This window comes from Tubulanus polymorphus, chromosome 8 (assembly GCF_964204645.1).
Source record: "Tubulanus polymorphus chromosome 8, tnTubPoly1.2, whole genome shotgun sequence".
NCBI lineage: Eukaryota > Metazoa > Nemertea > Palaeonemertea > Tubulaniformes > Tubulanidae > Tubulanus > Tubulanus polymorphus.
In genome coordinates, this window is record NC_134032.1 from 598,104 (window position 1) to 621,375 (window position 23,272).

The window sequence follows — 23,272 nt, forward strand, 5'->3', positions numbered from 1 at the left end:
TTTTGGACTTAAATCTCAACTGAGGAACCGGTCTCAAAGGAATTAAGTGATGACATATTCTCGCTGCGAAAGATTTATCTTCGATCGCAAGCCCCCAGTAGAAGATTAGGGGTCCGGGGACACCACGCCCACTTGGGAAGCAGTTTGAAATGCTTGACAGAAAATTTCTAATATTCAACGCCCCCTGGCGAACATTTAGAGAAACAAATGACCTTGAAACTCAATTATAGAACATTTATCACAGGCTACAATTTCTTATTGCGTAGAAGCATAATACCGAGATTTGGGGGAGCTTACTGTGGCAAGTGACTAATGAGAAATCTACGTGCGTAGCCGTGAGTGGAACAAAAAGTCTCAATTTTCATTTTCAAGAAAGGCGTTCATATTTTCAACTCGTTTAAACTTTAATACTAATATTATGAAATACTAACATAATTATTAATTATACAAACACTGATTGAATGATAACATAGTGTGTAAAACAAGTGCTTTCAAATCTGAAAATAACAATACGTGCCATCTTCCTACTACCAATATTTCAAAAGATTTTTTAACAAAAACTAGACATAATCCATGTTTTTTTCTAGCACTTCTCGTAAAAAAACACCGCGGTTTATCACAGAAAATTATGATTAAGTCTCAATAATTCATGCCGTACTTTATCAGTTAAGGGAGCAGTTATTACGTATTCACGACACGTCGCCAATGAATGCTCCCTTATTTCAACAATCTCGCGGCTAAATATCAAAATGCTCCAATTATAAATAAACGATTAGGGATCATTCATTTATTATGTACACATTAGGGGAGGGGGAGGGGTCAGTGCAATTGCCTACTGTAATGCTTAATGTATATGCAAAAAAGGGATTTTGCGTACAGAGGGGGAGGGGGGTTGAAAAATTCAAATTTTATGCGTACGTAATAAATGAATGATCCCTTACTATAAACAGTTCAAAACATTTTCATTATGCAAACATCGAAAAAATAAATTAAAATCTGTATCAAACGGATACTAATAAAATTCACATTAAAGCAGCCTACACGTTCCGTAGCGATAATCAGATTATTATGTGCCTCGCAAAAAATGGGGTTAACTACTGAATAAACGGTATAAACCCCTGAACTAATACGGGTACCCGATTGACGGGACGATCTCCCTCAACCCTGAATGATCTGAGTTTCAGCGTGTCTGAATTTAAGGAGGCTTAAAAAGAATCAACAGAAATTCGAATATGAAAAATCGACGAAAATAATATCGCGCAAAAAAAAAACAAGCTTTTAACATTTAGTGAAATATTCACTGATGCCTCATCAGTATTTTACTGGTCAAGTACGAGCGCGGAAACAGACTATCGCACCGTGCAGCACGTGCGGTAGTCGCAGTTTTCAAATGCCCTTGAAATTCGCGATAAAAAGAATGAAAGGGCACACAATTTGTGAGCCATAAACAATAACTGCCTTTCTGTACTAGGCTTAAGCGAAAAATGAGTGAAAATAAATTGCCCAAAATCATAAAAGGCAATCTAAGGCAATGTCCTTTGCTCAAAAGGGCACTATTCCAAAAAGACATTATTGTCGCTCTATAAATTTAATTGAAAAAGGGCAAATTTTGCCAAAAAAATCTCAAAAAGACACAAGCGAAATAAATTTACTGGCATGATACCAAAAAATGGCACTCTAACTCAAACTCGCTCGCTGGGCATTAATACTGGCCCTTTTCAAAGTTGGTGCCCTTTTTTCACTGAGCTGTAGTCACTGAATGGTCCTGGATCCATGCCTGTAAAAGAGAGCCATCCCGCTCAAAGATTCAAAACAAACGACATAATGATTTTACATTTCGTCAATTAAAATGTTTCTATCCATGTTCACTTGGAGATACGCAGAGATAACACATGAAAATCCCACTGATAAAAATATCAATCTTCAGACATTCCTGGTGCATGATAAAACTGTATGTATTGTCTTTTAATGTCTTTTGGACTAGTTCCACAGTTGTGTGGATTTAACCCAATCCATGGTTGTGTGGATTTGATTTAACCAAGTTCCACAGTTTACTGAATGTCCTTTTTTGCATTCATGTCCCACAGCAACCTAACTATTTACATCAGGTGACCAGCTCTTGACCAGGTTAGCAGGTTGGAACTATTGTCATGTGTCAGGTGACCAGCTCTGGCTAATCACAAGCTAGGGTTAGGGTTAGTGACCATGTGCTTGGGGCTATTTGCATATATCAGGTGACCAGCGGCAGCCAATCAGAAGCTAGGGTTAGGGTTAATGACCATGTGTTTGAGGCAATTTGCATATATCAGGTGACCAGCTCCAGCCAATCACAAGCTAGGGTTAGGGTTAGTGACCATGTGCTTGGGGCTATTTGCATATATCAGGTGACCAGCTGCAGCCAATCAGAAGCTAGGGTTAGGGTTAGTAACCATGTGCTTGGACTATTTGCATATATCAGGTGACCAGCTCCAGCCAATCACAAGCTAGGGTTAGGGTTAGTGACCATGTGCTTGTGGCTATTTGCATACATCAGGTGACCAGCTCAAGCCAATCACAAGCTAGGGTTAGGGTTAGTGATCATGTGCTTGGGGCTATTTGCATATATCAGGTGACCAGCTGCAGCCAATCAGAAGCTAGGGTTAGGGTTAGCTGTTTCTAGGTGGGAGGAGATGTATGTTTACATACAGTGAAATCAGTTCATTGACAGCTCCCCCTATAGTTAGTCAATTACACATCTACAATTGTGTGGGTTTAATTTGACTCTGGATCCAGTTCCACAGTTGTGTTGGTCTGATTTGACTCAGTGGTCTGGGTTTAATTTGACTCTGGACCCAGTTCCACAATTGCGTGGGTTTAATTTGACCGTGGATGAGGGGAGATACAAGGTCGAGGCTGAGGGGGTGCAAGGTCAAGGCTGAGGGGGTGCAAGGTCAAGGCTGAGGGGGTGCAAGGTCAAGGCTGAGGGGTTGCAGATAGAAATAAAAGAAGCAGAGTTGAAACATTCTTTTTTTTTTTCAAACCAAAGTTTTTTTTCAGTACACGAAGAGAAAGAACATTAGACGACATTGAATAAAGGCCCAGGCTGGCTTCGTAGATCCCGGATTTTAAAAGCGCGGTCCCGATCTATTTCCGTTGCGTTGAATTGCGAAGATTAGCGGGAGCGGTCTGGGGTCGTTGAACGACGGGTCGTCGCACCGCGGGGAACTGTTGTCCGATCCACTCCTCGTATTCGTCCGGCGACATTTCGACGACGCGTTCGCGACAGAACTCGATCGCGGCGCTGACGTCCGGTGAACAGATCTCCCACTCCCTCAATCCTGATAAAACGCGCAGAAACTTATACGTGCTGTGCTTGCTACTCTCAACCTGTTACAGAAAACGTAAAATAAAACGTATTCAAGTTTGCCGTTACTAAATATTTGATGCTTGAACTGGGGCCAGTTGCACAGTCGTGACTTAAGTCCAAAAGTGATCTTAAATCTTAAGACTGGTCCTAAGTTGTTAGATTAGCTTTAGAACTAAGTTGGTCTTAGACTGGTCTTAAGTCTAAGTCATGGCTATGCAACCAGCCCCTGGTGTATACTAGTCACTATCTTACCATGCCGTGTTTGGATAGTTTGGTAAGAATCTCGTGAAAGTACCAAATACTAGTGATGTCATCGGTGAGGCTTTGCAGTATATCTGAATACCTGAAAATAATAATATTATCATCAAGTTTTTGAGTTTGTAATTAACAGCAAGCCCTCAGAAACATGTTTCATATTTCTGTTCAAATTAATCAGTAATCAACGGTAAGACCCTCAGTAACATCTTTCATATTTCTGTACAAATTAATCAGTAATCGACAGTAAGACCCTCAGTAACATCTTTCATATTTCTGTTCAAATTAATCAGTAATCAACGGTAAGACCCTCAGTAACATGTTTCATATTTCTGTACAAATTAATCAGTAATCGACAGTAAGACCCTCAGTAACATCTTTCATATTTCTGTTCAAATTAATCAGTAATCAACAGTAAGACCTGCAGTAACATCTTTCATATTTCTGTTCAAATTAATCAGTAATCAACGGTAAGACCCTCAGTAACATGTTTCATATTTCTGTTCAAATTAATCAGTAATCGACGGTAAAACCCTCAGTAACATCTTTCATATTTCTGTTCAAATTAATCAGTTATCAACAGTAAGACCCTCAGTAACATCTTTCATATTTCTGTTCAAATTATTCAGTAATCAACAGTAAAACCCTCAGTAACATCTTTCATATTTCTGTGAGCATCAAACAAATCAAATCAGTATTTCTCAAGTAACAAATACTGAAAATCAGCAACAGTTGCCAGCTCTTCTTGTAGCATCTTCTCGCAGACACTATACACTATTCTAATGCGCGGGCGTGCGTAGTTCATTTTGGTCATTTATTTCAATGGAAAAATATGTCTGGGAAAAAGTTCCGAACGCTCGAAAACTGCGTGATTGAGCAGATACAAGAAGAATGAGTGATAAATAATCAAATGCCTGAGTGGCTATACGGGCTGTAGACCGAGGGGAGGTGTCGGGCTGTGGACCGAGGGGATATACGGGCTGTGGACCGAGGGGAGGTGTCGGGCTGTGGACCGAGGGGCCGTGTCGAGTCGATACGTACCACTGCGTGTGACCCGAAGTTCGGCGCATTTTCTCCTGCGGTTTTTCGTCCTGGATACTTTTCGTTCGCATGTATTCGATCGCTCGGTGGAAACTGCGTCTCATCGGCAAATGACTGAATTTATTCTGACAAACTCTCAATCTCTGCCTGGAAATAGACGCGATCAGAGTGAGTGGGGCTCCAGCTTATAGAGCGCTTCAAGTAGAAGCTCGAATGTCTCTTCTTTTCTCTACAGAGATGACTAATGTCTATTTCAACTTTGTTTGGGAGGACATCAGGTGGCCTAGCCCAGTCAGTTTGAGTAGCACATACCCGATGAAGCCACGTGAAGTCGTCTCTAAGCAAATTCGAAACAAGACATTTAGTAGCGCGCAGATTTTACCGCTCCCCGGGAATACAAGACTTACCTCTCCATGTGTTCGAGCATCTCGTGAAGATCAATCGCTCGTTCTTCGCCGACTTCCGAAAACTTCTGTCTCATTTCGGCCAACAGTCGACACCGCTGCGTGCTGGGCAACGAATTCTGAAAATCCACTAACGCCGGCGAGCTGAAGAGGTAAAAAGGGAATTTTTCTTCATTTTCATAATTCTAATAGGCCCTATGTCCTGAGATAGTATAAAGCGGTATCGCCTACGCGACTGTACTATTTGTTATCGGAAGCCATCTTATTTGCCATCTTATTTGTGTAGTTCTGGTGATGATGATGTTCCGGTGCCGAGACATACGCAATTGTTTATTCAATAAAATTCATTTCATTTCGTTTGTATAATTTGCTGTCCTAGTAACGTTTATTTGAGGAAACGACTGTTTTTCAACCCGCACTCGCCGTCACTACTCCGCAGTTAACGAACTAATACAGGGATAATCAGGCTCAATAACGGATCGCTAATGGGACCGTTCATTAAATGACTTCACGCAATGACGATAAAACATGTATTCCAGTCGTGTTAATATCACACTATGTGCGGTTAACATGGAAGTAAAGTTTCGCATTTTGAACCCACATTTTCGCCAGATGCAACGTTACCTTATCAGGGTGCGACCTAAGCACTTGTCCGATTGCCCGGGACAAGTATATTATCATTAGGGCAAGTAGGTTATCATGATGGCCAGTACATTATCATTAGGGCAAGTATATTATCATTAGGGCAAGTATATTATCATTAGGGCGAGCACACTATGATTAGGACAAGCATATTCTCATCAGGGTAAGTAGGTTATCATTATCACTTGTCCGCCGGGCTAGTGCAATTTTATGTCACAAAACTTTTTTCCCACTCGATACAACGGATGATAGCGCCACCAATCGGACTGCCTGTGTAGGGCAAGTATTTTTTGGAGGCAAAATTTCAGATATGCTTGCCCCCCGAGCAAGTGGCTTAAAATTAGATTCATGTTTAGCGCATTTAAAGCAATAAATCGTTATATCATACGCCTCGAGTGGTATCAGTAATCGCACTAGTAGCAATGAATATCAACCTTTCCTACTTTAGTCCCAAGTGGGCTGAAAACTTGTCATTTAAGAAAGTTTGAGATATAAGGATGCTATTACGGCAGTAGCAGGCACGCGTTTAGGCATCTATAGTGAATATGCCGATAGCTGCTGAAATCAGGCCTGTTTAGAAACTCCCTCCAATGTTACGAGATAATTTTCAGTAATAAATGTATTCAGGAGCATGCAGTAGCAAATACCTTTTAAGCCAGAGTTCCAGTTCAGAGCTTAGAACTGCGTATAAAAATCTGGTATCGTATGACCGCGTGATGAACCGGAATAATCGCAATGACAAACCGATCTCCGCGCTATATGTATGAACATCGACGTACACCTATGTTCATACAAAATCCATTGAAGCGTCTTCAAAAATTCCCATGAAAATTTTAAAACAAAAAGGCTGTCCGTACATAGGTGTCTTCTTAGATGATACGATTCGAAAAATCTTTAAATATGCGGATTTCAGCGAACATATATGACAAGACACTCAATCCTCATTGTCTCTCTCCACCCAAGAGTAAATGGGTACCTGTGACTCCTGAGCGCTTGTTAGCAGCTTGGATGTTACATCAACCCAGCAAGAGATGACTGATACATGTTACTAAATGGCTGGGGTAATAATACCGAAAATTGTTAAGCGCTCTGAGCAGCTTTGCTGTATTCAGCACTATATGAAACATTATTATTATCATTATTATTATTATTATTATTATTATTATTATTATTATCATTATTATTATTATTATTATTATTATTATTATTATTATTATTATTAATAACCCGTTCAGTGCGTCTACACCGCAGTGCCGTGTATGAATTGGTGATGGATTTTGCTAGTACAACGCATTGTGGTGTATTGATGTAATTAGTTTTGATCTCTATTGAGAGATGGCAGCACCTGTCAAACATAGTGAAATACTAGTAACTAACGATACACTGCGCCGCGGTGTAGACGCACTATAGTGGTATTCCCGTTATTCAACACACTAGGGCGGAATTTTTCAAAATTTTCAAATTATCTCCAGCACGATAGGGTATTAATTAGTCAGCACTGAAAGGGTTAATATCATTATTATTATAATTATTTTAGTTGTGAATTCATAGTATCATGGCCTGACCCTCTCTATAGTGAACACTTTTTGCTCGGTCCCTCAGTCCTTCGACTATAAAGGGCTTTTTATGTATATGAAAGTACATAAATTGTCACTACGTACCTTTTCGGACGGACTGGCGTTCCTCTCGAGTTACGCGAGGATAAACGTACGTCTTGCGTCGCGCGAGGTCCTCCGTCGTTGAGGATATCAATTCCATGCTTTAACAATACAAACAACAAACTCACACAAACACGTATGTATAAAAACAACAAATGACAACGCGACGAAATAAACAAACATCCCACATTCGAGTCCAGCAGATTATCACTTTAGTGTTAACATGTTCGGGATGACAACCCCCCCTGGTGGTACGGATACATTTCGCGCAATTGCTTTATCAATATCAACAAGGTCTAAATTCACGAAAAGGGTTTTTGTTCTTTAACAGGGTTCCTACAGATCAGTGATTCCTGGATATACAGGGTTCCTACAGATCAGTGATTCCTGGATATACAGGGTTCCTACAGATCAGTCATTCCTGGATATACAGGGTTCCTACAGATCAGTGATTCCTGGATATACAGGGTCCCTACAGATCAGTGATTCCTGGATATACAGGGTTCCTACAGATCAGTCATTCCTGGATATACAGGGTTCCTACAGATCAGTCATTCCTGGATATACAGGGTTCCTACAGATCAGTGATTCCTGGATATACAGGGTTCCTACAGATCAGTGATTCCTGGATATACAGGGTTCCTACAGATCAGTCATTCCTGGATATACAGGGTTCCTACAGATCAGTGATTCCTGGATATACAGGGTCCCTACAGATCAGTGATTCCTGGATATACAGGGTTCCTACAGATCAGTCATTCCTGGATATACAGGGTTCCTACAGATCAGTCATTCCTGGATATACAGGGTTCCTACAGATCAGTCATTCCTGGATATACAGGGTCCCTACAGATCAGTGATTCCTGGATATACGGGGTTCCTACAGATCAGTCATTCCTGGATATAAGGAGTCTTTTAAAGGAGAAAATTTCATATTTCAAAGAAGCGTCTGCATCACTTTCGTGTCCCAATTACTGCAGACTCCTCCTAAATCGGTACAGTTTATCTCAGTAAACCGGTAATTTGGTGGTTTTGTAAGCTAATCTTCATCCTTTCTTATTCGGTAACCGCCTAAAATGATTCAGGTCTCAACTGTACTTATTAAGGGGTAGTTTACTGTACGACTAAAGTATCTAATCACCTATCTTTAAAAATTGAAAGGAGTTTCGGACATTTTGTTCGAATATTAAAAGGAGTTTCAAGCACTTTTAAAAGCGATTTCCATCTAGAATGAGTATTCACTGAATCAAGGTTTCAAGCTTACCGAAGATGAACGTCGAGATGATAATTTACGATGAGGTTTCGGAGTTTGAGACTCGCGGCCGCATTTCCTACCGCTGTTCGGTTTATCCGCGGTGTCGTCTGTTTTAATGCTGCCCGTGTCGGCGGCGGCGGCCATATTGTTCATTGATGCATAATATTCGTCAAGAAAACCGAATATACCTAAATTATAAACATGTAATAATCAGGATCCAGTTCCACAGTTGTGAGTTAGAGTTAACTGTGAACTCAGGATCCAGTTCCACAGTTGTGAGTTAGAGTTAACTCTGAACTCAGGATCCAGTTCCACAGTTGTGAGTAAGAGTTAACTGTGAACTCAGGATCCAGTTCCACAGTTGTGAGTTAGAGTTAACTCTGAACTCAGGATCCAGTTCCACAGTTGTGAGTTAGAGTTAACTCTGAACTCAGGATCCAGTTCCACAGTTGTGAGTTAGAGTTAACTCTGAACTCAGGATCCAGTTCCACAGTTGTGAGTTAGAGTTAACACTGAACTCAGGATCCAGTTCCACAGTTGTGAGTAAGAGTTAACTGTGAACTCAGGATCCAGTTCCACAGTTGTGAGTTAGAGTTAACTCTGAACTCAGGATCCAGTTCCACAGTTGTGAGTTAGAGTTAACTCTGAGTTCAAGTTAGTTTATTTCCAATGAGTTAAATATGAAAGTCAAATCTCAACTCCGAACTGTGGAACCGGACCCAGGGGATAAATTTGAGGGTATTTTAACCCATTCAGTGCCGACTATTTGATAACCCTAAACTGCTGGAGACAATATGGAAATTTCTAAAATTCCACCTTAGTGTGTTGTGTAACAGGCATACCGCTATAGCGTGTCTACACCGCAGTGCGATGTGTGCGCGAAGTCAACCGGCGATTCATACACTGCACTGTGGTGTAGATGCACCGAAAGGATTCACGCAAATTGATAATTGACATGGCATCGTTAGCGTAGAACACAGGGGTATATAGGGTTTAGCGCCTGACATCACCAAATTCAACAGTTTTCCAAAATGGCCAAATGGTTTCGAAAATATTTCCCTGATTTGAGGAAAATCTTTTAAATTCCCAAATATTTCCAAACTGGGAATTATTAGTTCAAAACTGCCAAGTTTTTCCCGATTTCCCAGTTCTGTGGGAACCATGAAGAATACCGGGTCGAATCTTTGAGCTACGGTGACAAACCCCTGCGATTTAAAACCATCAACCCGTACTCTGAGTAAATCTACCTGTGTCCCGTACTCTGAGTAAATCTACCTGTGTTAGCTATCTCTTCATCTTCGGCCGATTCCTGAATACTGACGCTCTCCTCATCCTCCGGTATCGTGTCGTCGACGCGCACGTTACCTCCGCTGCCGCCACCTACGTTCAACTGGCCGATGCTGGACGCGGGACTCGTCAGCGAGCTTCGGTTCGCCGAGTTGATTTGATTGGACGACGTCTTGCGGAACAGTCGCGACGAACGCGGTGTGCTGCTGAAACGTTTCGCCGGCTGAAAGCAAAATTCGAATCGATGAGTTTTTTCGAACGTCTGCAGCGACAGGAAACATGAAACGAATTCATGTGAAATGAATTCCGTGTTTATGCGTTTCATTTGTCTACTCATACAACGAAAATAGGATACGATTCATCAACCCGTTTCAGCGCGTCTACACCGCAGTGCGGTGTATAAATCGATGATCGAACTAGTTAGTACACTGCTTCAACATGCAAAAAAAGTGTCAGGGCGGATTCGGGCGGCTTGAGGAGTAATAGTCAGGGTGGATACTGGTGGATTGAGGAGTTATAGTCAGGGTGGATACAGGTGGATTGAGGAGTAATAGTCAGGGTGGATACGGGTGGCTCGAATGCTAATGGGTTAACTCTAACCCAACTGCAGCTCGTGGTGTTTAAGGGTTAATTTCAATGCGTAACTCACCCGTACAGAATTAGGGGTGGCAGCGTTTAGGAATTGACTGTTCCAATTCGTCTCCGTCACTTTCTCGCGCGCAATTTTCTTCGGGGAATTTTTAGCGCCGCCAATTTCCCTAGAATGAACAAATTAAACACAATTCATAACACGCCAGTTAGTGACAGAGAAATGTAATCGTTTTCATCCATTTTTTTCATGCGCGCGATTTGTTTTTCTGACCTACCTCAAATTCCAGCTGGTGCAGATCGGGGTTATCATGTTCGAAGACTCCATCATCATTGCCTCCAACATCCAATAGAGGGCGCACAGTTGACGAAACAATGCTTGACTAGAAAACAAACATTATATCTTTTATGAGTGAAAAGTCGCTGATTTTCCCTGCAGAGAAAATAAATCCTGAATTCCCTGATTTCGTCTGTGTCAGAACCGTGGGTTCATTGCAGGTAAATTACCTATTAAGACCGGGGGCCGGTTGCACAGTCATGACTAAAGTCCAAAAGTGGTCTTAAATCTTAAGACTCGTCTTAAGTTGTTAGATTGACTATAGAACTTAGTTGGTCTTAGACTGTTCTTAAGTCTAAGCCATGACTATGCAACCGGCCCCAGATCTAACAACTTTAAGACCAGTCTAAGCTCATTTTGGTTCTATAACCAATCTAACAACTTAAGACCAGTATAAGCTCATTTTGGTTCTATAACCAATCTAACAACTTAAGACCAGTCTAAGCTCATTTTGGTTCTATAACCAATCTAACAACTTAAGACCAGTCTAAGCTCATTTTGGTTCTATAACCAATCTAACAACTTAAGACCAGTCTAAGCTCATTTTGGTTCTATAACCAATCTAACAACTCAAGACCAATCTCTCAGCTAATTTTGGTTCTATAGCCAATCTAACAACTTAAGATTAGTCTAAGCTCATTTTGGTTCTATAACCAATCTAACAACTTAAGACTAGTCTAAACTCATTTAGTCTAATAACTTTAGACCAGTGTTTTCAATAAGAGCCAGGTCCCAGGTCCGTCTGTTGTTTGTAAAGGACCCGCCTGTTTTTTCAAACCAGCCTTCGTCTCAGGGACTGTGACGTATTATGGGACCCTCCTGTTTTTCAAAGGGACCTGGCTTGTTAATTTCTTGTTGAAAACACTGTAGACCAGCCTTAAGATCCATGAACACATTTGGAAACACGACAGAGCGACTAAGGCGTAAGTGACTAAACTGTGACGGTGAAGTTGAAGCGATTACTTACATTTGAGCCTCCGAGTAATATTTCTCGCGTGGATCCTCGCCGTCGTCATGGAGAATGTTCGTTTGAGGCGTGTACGGACGACAGCTCGGTAATTTACGTTTACTGTTCGATTTCGGCGTCGGTCGTACGAACGCGTTGAACTGTTGCGCGGATGTTTCCAGTCTATTTTTCGAGAAACAAACATTTATTATATATCAAGCATCGGATAAACAATATCTACAGTCACATTGTGCGATATTAAACATCGACTAGAGTTTCAAGATCTAACAATTCAATCCTTGCTAACGTCTATCTATTTCAACCTGATTTGAGAGCATTCTGGGTGGCCTAGCTGGCTCATTTTGGTAGAACATACCTGATAAAGGTCTTAATGGGACCAGAAAGGACGGGCAGTCGACCTCAATCATCATTTTTTAATCCATTTGAAACTGTATTGAAGGATATCCAAAAAGTCTTTATTGCAATTGGTTTATGAGTAAAAAGAGACTCCATGATTTGAAAGTTTAACAATATGTCTCCATGCCTACCAACTGAAGTTTGGTATGTAGGCATGGAAACATATTGCTAAACTTTCAAATCATGGAGTCTCTTTTCACTTATTCATTTCTCTTCATTTAAGTGAAGACTTTTTGGATATCCTTCAATACAGTTTCGAATGGATTGAAAAATGATGATTTAGGTCGACTGCCAGTGCTTTCCGTTCCTACTAAGACCTTTATACCCTAGTGTGTTGAATAACGGGAATAGCACTATAGTGCGTCTACACCGCGGTGCAGTGTATCGTTAGTTACTGATATTTCACTATGTTTGACAGGTGCTGCCATCTTTCAAGAGAGATAATTAGTAATTACTTATTAAATCAATACACCTCGGTGTACTAGCAAAATCCATCACTGATTCGTACACCGCACTGCGGTGTAGACGCACTGAAAGGGTTAAGTCGACCCGAGCTTAGCTTCAAGTTGTAATTTCTGGCGGCAAAGTCTCAAGCACCCCCTGCAGGTGCAAATGGAAACAATCGGAATGAATGAATTCGTACCCGGTGAAAGCGACTTTATTTTTCGGATCCGACGGGTCGTACAAAGTAATCGGAACGTCTTCGTTAGTTTCTCTGTTGCTGTAGATATTCGGTGAGAAATAACTGAAATATATATATATATAGAAGAAACACACGTCAAAACAATGCGTCGAGTCGTCGCGCTCAAGTGGCGGTTGGCTAGTCGAGTACCACGCACTAGCAACGCGATCGGTCGCGATTCACACACAAGACTGTGTCACACGGTTCCGACAGATCGGTCACTCCTGGATATGAACAGTTTTCGAAGGGAAAATTTCAAGGAAGCGTCTGCATCACTTTCACATCTGGTATCAAATAACCAGACGAGTAGTAATATGTCGGTTAACTAATTATTTGACGCAGGAGCTTTCGCTTCTAATGTATAGAAGCTTCATTAGGCGAATGAGTGACTCGATAAACTGATGAAGCCTCTATACACCAAGTAGAGAAAGTTTGTATTTCAAATAAATAGCAATCTATATATATAGTACTAGTTGTCTCGTTTCACTAGCTGGTTGTGTATAGAGGCTTCATCGGGTTATCGAGTCACTCAGTCACCTGGGGCCAGTTGCACAGTTGTGACTTAAGCCCAAAATTGGTCTGAAATCTTAAGACTGGTTTTTAATTGTTAGATTGGCTATAGAACGAAGTTGGTCTTAGACTGGTCTTAAGTCTAAGCCATGACTATGCAACTGGGCCCTGATGAAGCTTCTATTCATTAATAGCGAAAGCTCATGCGTCAAATGAATAGTTAACCTATACAGTAATACTCCGTCACGTTTCTTATTCTAAACCCGATTAACACCAGGGGCCGGTTCCACAGTCATGGCTTAAACTTTAGACCAATCGAAGACCGTCTTAGTTCTACCTAATCTAACAGTTTAAGACCAGTTTTAAGTTTTAAGACCACTTTTTGACTTGAGGTCTCAACTATGGAACCGGCCCCGGGCTACTCAACAAATCTTCTCATACCTGGTATCCCAATTACGGTAGGGGACTCCTACTAAATCAGTACTGTATCTCAGTAAACCATTAATTCAGTGGTTTTGTAAGCAAATTTTTATCCTACACCCTACCTAAACTCGGTTTTCTAATTTTGCACCCCTGGGGCCGGTTGCATAGTCATGGCTTAGACTTAAGACCATTCTAAGACCAACTTAGTTCTATAGCCAATCTTAAGTCAGTCTTAAGATCTCTTTTGGACTTAAGTCACGACTGTGCAACTGGTATAGTTCCACAGTTCTGAGTTAGAGTTAACTATTCGTTAAAACGAAATCATTTTCAATGAGTTAACTCGGGAGTCAAGTCTTAACTCGCGACCGTGGAACCGAGTCCCGATGATAGATAAACCGAGACGAACCTTTTCAAATCGACGTCCTCGCCGAGTTCGTCGTCCGTTACATCGCTGTCCTGGTCGCTCGGTTTCTTCGTTTCACGTTTCGCCGGTTGCCATTCCGTGCGTTGACGCAATTGTTCTTTCCTCAGTTCGTCGGCCGCGGCGTCCAACTGTTAAATACGTAAAATCAGAATTCGTGAACACAATCATTTTTTAGTTATGTAGATCGAATATTTTCACATTCAAAATGGCTTCGTAAATATCTTGTAACTAATATCAGTTCAAAGCAAAAAGTACAGCCGCAGATTTTGTGTATGGATGGACCCTCAACATATTTAACTTGAAAATAAACTTTTTAACTCAGAGCTAGATCTCTAGCTCACAACTGACTTCGTTAAGGCACCAGTATACAGGGCTTTTTTTCAATTTCGAAATCAGGGATTTCTCTTTTTTATCAATTTGATTAAGAAATTTGATCAGAAATGTCGAATACAATCTCACCACACTGGTCGCCGAACGAAAGGGGGAATTTGATTTCGAAATCGGAAATCGAAGTACAGATATAGTCGGTTGATCGGTCGACCGTCACAGCCTAGCTACATGTAAACAATAAGGGCATCTTCAGTTTTCTATACCTTTGCTTGTCGTTCTTGCGTAATCAGATGGAAAAGACCGTGTCCGAGACTAACATTTCTCATCAGATGTCGAGCGTGTACGACTTCTTTGTTCAACGTGTTCAGGTCTTTTCGATTTTTCCTCAAGATAAATTTCGCCGGCGTCTGAAAATATAAATACACCGGCATTCAAATAAAATATCAATCGGGATCCATTGGATATACAGGGTCCCTACAGATCAGTGATTACTGGATATACAGGGTCCCTACAGATTGGTTATTCCTGGATATACAGGGTCCCTACAGATCAGTGATTACTGGATATACAGGGTCCCTACAGATCAGTCATTCCTGGATATACAGGGTCCCTACAGATCAGTGATTACTGGATATACAGGGTCCCTACAGATCAGTCATTCCTGGATATACAGGGCCCCTACAGATTGGTTATTCCTGGATATACAGGGTCCCTACAGATCAGTGATTACTGGATATACAGGGTCCCTACAGATCAGTGATTCCTGGATATACAGGGTCCCTACAGATCAGCCATTCCTGGATATACAGGGTCCCTACAGATCAGTCATTCCTGGACATACAGGGTTCCTACAGATCAGTCATTACTGGATATACAGGGTCCCTACAGATCAGTCATTACTGGATATACAGGGTCCCTACAGATCAGTCATTCCTGGACATACAGGGTTCCTACAGACCAGTCATTACTGGATATACAGGGTCCCTACAGATCAGTGATTACTGGATATACAGGGTCCCTACAGATCAGTGATTCCTGGATATACAGGGTCCCTACAGATCAGCCATTCCTGGATATACAGGGTCCCTACAGATCAGTCATTCCTGGATATACAGGGTCCCTACAGATCAGTCATTCCTGGATATACAGGGTCCCTACAGATCAGTCATTTCACTTTCATATCCCAATTACAGAAGACCCTTAATCGGTACTGTTTATCTCATTAAACCATTAATTCAGGGGTTTTGTAAGTAAATTTCTATTCTTTTTACTAATAAACACAGTTAGCCTAATAATTTTGTAACCGCCCAATTTGGTATAAACAATCCAGGTCCAAACTGTACCGATTTAGGGCGTAGAGTTTTAAAGCAGTTTCTGACATTTTGCTCAAATCAAAAAGGAGTTTCCAATAAGCAACCTCGAAAGAATTTTCTGTATAGAATGAGTTTGTAAGGAATCAATGAGTCGTAGGCGTCTGCCAATAGTCGACGCCCGTTCGGTGCCTCACAATGTAGATCACCATTCTGCAAGACGCGATCATTTTCTCACTATGAATAAAAACCTGTCCAGTATTGATTAAAATCATCGCACATAATTCAGTAATTATTCGATCTGTTGGATATGAATAGATTTACCACCGACCGACTGTCACACGCAAAAAAATTCCAGTTACCTTTGATCGATTTGATTTCAACTCATTAATAAAAACAGGTCCTACTGATCAGCCGTGGGTATTCTGTGGCGCTGTATTGTAAGCCGTATAGATAAATAATGAATGTGATTTATAGCGCTTAACTGTTAACAACGCGCGATCACAAAAAAAAATATCAGTGTCACGCAAGGAAAAAATGTGCAAGGTGCAGAAATCAGCGCGAGACGTTAGACGCCAGTCGTAACCCTAAACATCAGTTGAAACAAAATGCAAGGATTAAAATTAGTATTGAAAAAGTCGGAAAATATTATTAAAAAAAGAATTTTTTGGGGAATAAAAATCAGTAACCTTTAGCCAAAATGTTAATAGTTTGGGTCTGAATTTGAGCTGCTTTATGAATAAGACGCCGTATTAGTTTCTCTGACTCCACAATTGTGCTTAATACCGCCGAAAACTGTCTTAAGGAGCACTCCTAACTACGGAGCGCTCCGATGTGACGCGCGAGATTGAGGCGATTTACACTGATCTCAGGAATGAAGAAAATGGAAGAAAAGGTCGGAAATCCGTCTACGAACAAAACTAAAAACATTTCTCAAAATTCAAGGGGTTTTTTAAAAGAGTTTTGTGCATTTTGCTTAAATTTCTAAAGGAGTTTCTGAGCACCTAAGCACCTTCAAAAACATTTTCCATTCACGAGTTTTTAAGGAATCGAAGAGTCGTTAAGGACCCTAGATGTATTTGCCTCGTACATCTCATCGGTAATTTCTTCGAATTAAAAGTCACCAAAAAAAAGAACACGAATTGTTGAAACGCCCGCGACCCCCGATACCTGCCGTCGCTGTCCCTAAATACATACTATCGGTTTCGGAGTTGTCGAGTCGGCTTTAAGTTCATCGTCCTCGTCCGACGTCGTCGACGCTTCGTCATCGGTGTTCTATAAAACAACGTGTCGACAACAATTAAAATGAATCCCCAAAACTAACGACAAAAAATAACATCCAAAACACAAGTCTCTTTGAACTAGTTATTTAGGCTGAAGAAAATTGAAACCTTGTTTCTCATTTTTGCTGAGCTCAAAAGTAAAGTTGACCCGGCCGACCGCCTATCTACCATATACATAACTTTTTTTTTAAAAATTGTGATCAATTTCACCATAACAGACCCGGCCGCTATAGAAATGAACTGTTTACAAATTTTATTATATTTTTCAAAAATGACCCGGCCACTGCGGAGAAACAAGGTATCATTTTTGCTTAGCCCTATTTGTTTCTTTGAAATCCCCGCTAAATTGAGGAATCCAAGCCTCTGCGAGTTTAAAAGTCGACCCGACTGGCCGCCTTTCGACCCCTATAAATTACCCTTTTTTTTCTTAAATCATGACCAAGCCCACAACAGAACAACCAACTATAGAAATGACCTGATTACGAAATCTACCGCAGTTTAGAAGGAACAAGGTCTCATTCTATTTTAGCCTTATTTCATGTTTCTACTGAAGAAGTCATCTTTAGGAATAGAAGTGTTATAACAAAATCGTGAGATATATTTGAAACGCAATCCAGAACAAAGAGACTTATTAAGTAATAAAGTGATACAAACTACACGATCTGCCCCCATATTTTTGACGCGCAAACAATAATTTGAAAATTTTGTGAAAATGCTCACAAATGTATATGTGAACTGGGAGTTTACAGAGACTCATTGAACACACTAAGGCGGAGTGGTTAGAATGTTCGACTCTGGGAAGCCAGGTCGTGGGTTCAAACCCTGTAGTGTCCTCGGGCAAGACACTCAATCCTCATTGCCTCTCTTTACCCAGGGAATAAATGTGTACCTGTGACTCCTGAGCGCTTGTTAGCAGCTCGGTGTTACATCTACCCAGCAAGAGAGGACTGATACATGTTACTAAATGGCTGGGGTAATAATACCGAAAATTGTTAAGCGCTCTGAGCAGCTTCCCTGGATTCAGCGTGATATGACACATTATTATTTAATGATCTATTATACCTGTTGCTCTGTTACTCCAAATGAAAAGACATCAAAATCCCAGGCAATTTTATGAAATCTCTGTTTTAGTCCAGACCAAGTCGGACCATCGGCTATTTCAAAAATCTTTTGATGTCTGTAACGTGTCGATGTGATAGCCATTTTAACTAATCAATCATAGAAACGGTTGCCGAGCCGATAGTTACTATGATACGGTTACTAAGGTGATTTTTCAAGGTGAATTTAAGGAGACTTACTGATGCGATTTTTTATGATTTAAGTCCACTTTCAGCTCGTTCCGGTTTAACCAATCCCTGAATCTACCAGGCCTTATAATCTATCTAAGGTACATTTTCGGAATTTGAGGGCCCCAGGACTAAGACTCAATATTTTAATAATATATATAGGCTAAAGGGTTAAAGAGATTTTCTATAAGCCTAAGGCAAATTTTCAGAATTTGAGGGGCCAAGGGCTAAAAACTCAATATTTGAGGGTTAATGTCTCCTCGAAATTTTGGAATTTGAACCGGTTTTCGATGGATCTGAGGGGCCCTGAACTAAACCCCGTGAACGATGCCGAAAAAATGATGCAAACTTACGTCGTCCCATTGCCCGAGGGCGCTGAGTATCAACTTGCGTTCCTCGAGAAAGAACGGATCGCCGATACCCTGATACGGTTTATGAGATACAGCCGAGAACCCCTGCTGAGTTAGCTGCTGCAGTCGACGTGCGTAGTTCTCTTTACGGATGACCTCTCGCGTCGGACAGGTGGCGTTGTAAACCGTGTCGCTGCGGGCTTGGATTTTGACGCCTTTGTGCGAATCGATCGGCAGCGGGAGTTGTTTGACGTAGCATCGCGGGTCTCTGCTGCTGCTCGGCATTATACGAAACTAACTACAGCGCCACCTATAACAAAATAACAACGGGGTTTTGAGTTTATACTAGCGCGATTGTATAGGATGTAAAGGACATTGCTCTCTCGCCCTTTTCAAAGTTAGTGCCCTTTTTTCATGACGGCCGGGCTTACTCAACTACAAATAAACCCTCCCCATGACTCCAACTCTCTAGGCCTAAGCCAAAACACCCCCAGTTTGTGGCGGAAAAAAATTACAAAGTCGTAGGGAACCGTAACAACGACTGGTATTCAGACTAGCCTAACCCTAACCTGCTAACTAAACCAAGCCTATTATCAACTAATCATTAGTTAGTTACCAATCGTTGGTGGTAAGCTTTTTATAATCGGATGGGCTTATACCAACTTATGGGCTTATGTGGTTTGTGAAAATATCGATCCGATCGTTAAACTAAACCACAGACAGGTTACTGACTAATTATCAACCCGTCCCTCCCTGCTCAGCTATTCCATTCCAACAAGGCAAGGCTACATTTAGATAGACAATAGGCCTACATGATTCAGATTGTATTGAGACGCCGACATTGTTTGTTGATGTTTAAAAAACAATTTTTTATTGGGAAAAATGTTCACACGGCCAGTCAAAAATATTTTATCAAATCATGTAACTTACTTGTAGAATTAATTTTCAATATTTGTGAGTAAAGTCCGAGAGGACGTCGCCGAGTCGCTGTTATATTAACCAGTAGGCGTAGAGAATAATACTTCCATGTCTGAGAGTGAGCTCGATGACATTTCAGTGACAGCCATGTGCGTGTGTTTACCGGACACACCGTACATACATCCTCCCGACGCAGATTCGATCACTAATTGGTCTCTAAACTCTTTAAAATTAGCTGATTCAACTATTGAGTTATCGATTGATTATCATCGATAACTGAGGCTAAATTGACGTCTTGAAAATGTGAAACAATCAACCAAGAGATTCTGATCGAATTAAAAGTTGGAATAAAAGCCGGGAGGTAGATCGGTAATTGTAAGCGATGACATTTATAATTAAATAACGGGTTTCCTAGTTACTAAAAGTACAACAGGTGCGCGCAACAGGTGCACTTGGGGAGGCTCTTAACGGGGGAAACACCCGGAATCCCCGCGCTTCTCTGCAGTAAAGTGCTGCTACAGAGATTTCTATTCAATTCTATATCTCTTAAAACAAAATTGCACATCGCATTTACAGAAAACAGTCGTAAAATGCAACTTCAGTTCGCCGATGACTGCACTCTCGATGCACTTTCATCAGGATTCGAACCTGATCAGAGTGCAGTTGAGCGATCTTTGATTTAAGGATTCGACTCTGATCGAAGTATTGCTGATGATTATACCTCAATCATATTATTGATTTGATTTCGGGGATTCGAACTACATCGTAATCGAATTGACGTCATCCAATTGGCCGACTTCCCCTAGGCTCCGCGATTTTTTTTTCACACCAGGTCCGCCATTTTGTTTCAACATGTGACATGCTATCACGTGACCTCAAACATGTAAACACAATAACTACCGGTATACATAAAACACGTGTTCCTTATAAAACTGGAATAAGTTGAATAACGAGACCCACCAAGTAACAAAACGAGAATTTGAGTCTAGAATATAATCCTTAATTATAATGTTAATAAAATTGGGGAATTATATGCTCAATTATATTAATTATAATTTATACTGAAGTAGATATTTTTAGTATATTTTGATAATACAGCAGTTATGAAGAGTGAGACTTAAATGATTATTGCACTTTCTATATACGGGATGCAGCAGTTTAGTAACTAAAACCAACAGATTTGTAATAAAGAGTGAGACTTAAATGATTATTTCAGTATCTATATACGAGGTAAAACAGATTTGCCATAATTTCTCTGAATTTGGCGTGCATATTTTTAACCGATCATGCGCTCCGCGTAGCCACTGACACTCAATACACTTTTCCTTACACTTTCTAAACTTCTTTTCCGCGAAGTGACGTCGTCTAAGGCTGGCTTCATGTCGACGCCTAGACCAACGCAACCGGCCGGATAATCGTTTTCAAACTTCGAAGCATTTTCAAACTTCAGAAGAAAAGATGCCATTGACCGCAATTCAAGAATGGCCAGTGACCTACCTGCAATACCTTTTGAAATCATTCCCCGAAGCTTTTGTTATCGGTGATGCAACCAATCAACGGCTACGAATTTTAAGGGGGTCAGTTAAAAACTGGTGGGCGCTCCTACAAGTTGTCATTACACTTGGAAATTCTACACGGCGAAGAAGTCTCTGTCGCTGGATATTTGCTCAGATAGGACACGTTTTAGAAAAAGAGAATTTTCATTAGATTGTAACAAACGCAGCTGAGCTATTAATACAACTGGATTTTGGCAACAGGACACGGAATTTAAAAATGACTTTAAAATTGACTCTTAAATAAAAGGATTACATTTTCAAATTGCTGCTTCATCCACGTTACAAGGTTGCTGTAAGGTAGGTGGAACATTTATTTAACATTAGCGGTCGAAATTATGTTTTATAGGTTTAGATTTAGGAAAAAATAGTTGCACTTTAGGTTAGGGTTAGGTTAGGTTTAATTAACAGGTACCGGTAGCCAGTGTTACAGCTTCATGGAAGATACAACAGACTCGCCTACTGATGAAAAACAAGAGCGGTCCGAATTGAATAAGGTAGGACATATTTCAGCGTGGACTTGTCAACTAGAGTTGATACGTCCATGATTTCAGTGAGAAGAAAAAGACCCCCCGGGCCACAGAAGATCGAACCCGAAGTTGAATGATGATGACAGAGTGGCTTGAAAAAATTCAGGTGCGACTTGTATGACATGTCTAATAGTTCTTGTAGAAATAGAATTGATAGAATTTATGTTAGTTCTAACTAGTTATTTGACCCCCCAATTAAAACATAATTTCAACCGTTAAATCTTAGGTATTTTGAATATATTTCACAATTATCCAACGCCCCCACCCTCAACACCTCCCCTTAAAAAGCTTCCACGATTTTGTGGGTTAAGCGTGACTTTGGTAGGATGAGGAATTGACGATTTGGACTTGACAACTTTTTTCTACATAATAGAAACTACATAAACGTTAACACATGAAGAGCTAGGAGGGTTGGACTATTAACCCCTCAAAACACATACAGATAACAGTGATACAAATATAAAACTATAGACAAATATACACTTATACAATATTACACATTAAAATGATAGAATTAAATTTTTCACGCGCCATTTTATTTTGAAGTAATCTCGCGCCATTTTTTCGAAGTCTCATCTCGCGTCATTTCATTTCGAAGTCTCATCTCGCGTCATTTCATTTCGAAGTCTCATCTCGCGCCATTTTATTTTGAAGTAATCTCGCGCCATTATATCTGTCTTTTTGCGCATCCCAGATAAATCACTTATTTTGTTGTTCTGTAATTAATCATATATCAACTCAGTTATGTATTGTAATATATGTATTGTAATATGTATTGTACCATGTATTGTATTATGCATTGTATTATGTATTGTAGTATGTATTGTATTATGTATTGTAATATGTATTGTATTATGTATTGTACCATGTATTGTATTATGCATTGTACCATGTATTGTATTATGCATTGTACCATGTATTGTATTATGTATTGTATTATGTATTGTATTATGGATTGTATTATGTATTGTAATATGTATTGTATTATGTATTTGTAATTACTCTTCTCACTCGGTTCTCTCTAATTATTGTCAGTCTGCCTATAAATACTGATTAGTAACGAAAGCTTGTGCGTCAAATAAACCTATATTGTATACTTATACTTGTCTCGTTATAATTATTCTAAACCCGGTTTATACCCCAGGCTCCTCTACGGAATAAGGGAACATCGTGTTTTAATTCCTGATTCGGACCCACTGTCTCAGCCTTCGTCAGTGGACACAGGACGGGCTGGATTCGAACCCTTGAAAGCAGCAGGCCCATTTCTCTCGGACATTGAGGGAAACTTCTAAGACTAAGATTCGATTTTCAGCCTTCTTTGACGAAGAGAACTTCAGTGGGACAATACTCAGAATTCGAACTTGTGGAATGAATTTGTTTTGGGAATTTTCTGCGAAAGCTTCATTTTTCTAGAGGAAAATAAATCAATTTCATATCGGTAACTATTAAGACGAGTAATAGGAAAAATTGTGCCGAAATTGAGAGTATTGAAACAAA

At 40.4% G+C, this 23,272-nt stretch overlaps 1 protein-coding gene across 1 annotated transcript; it reads right to left on the bottom strand.

Annotated features, from left to right (window-relative positions):
• Positions 1-398: 398 nt before the first annotated feature.
• Positions 399-19,841, bottom strand: LOC141910100 (coiled-coil domain-containing protein 60-like). Its single transcript, XM_074800814.1, has 16 exons — positions 19,705-19,841; positions 18,778-19,084; positions 17,053-17,130; positions 14,809-14,952; positions 14,198-14,343; positions 12,820-12,921; positions 11,781-11,942; positions 10,755-10,859; positions 10,538-10,646; positions 9,877-10,111; positions 8,611-8,789; positions 7,350-7,447; positions 5,050-5,190; positions 4,643-4,789; positions 3,599-3,689; positions 399-3,366 (listed from the first exon to the last, which is right to left on the bottom strand). The coding sequence occupies exons 2-16, from the start codon at positions 19,057-19,059 to the stop codon at positions 3,124-3,126; spliced, it is 2,262 nt and encodes a 753-aa protein (XP_074656915.1). The 5' UTR covers positions 19,060-19,084; positions 19,705-19,841; the 3' UTR covers positions 399-3,123.
• Positions 19,842-23,272: the final 3,431 nt, after the last annotated feature.

Coding starts and splice junctions, on each gene's coding strand:
- LOC141910100 (XM_074800814.1), bottom strand. CDS start 19,059: ATGCCGAGCAGCAGCAGAGACCCGCGATGCTACGTCAAACAACTCCCG. Junction 14,344..14,808: donor CGCAAGAACGACAAGCAAAG/GTATAGAAAACT, acceptor CGTATTTAACAG/TTGGACGCCGCGGCCGACGA. Junction 10,112..10,537: donor CCACCCCTAATTCTGTACGG/GTGAGTTACGCA, acceptor TTTTGCTTTCAG/CCGGCGAAACGTTTCAGCAG.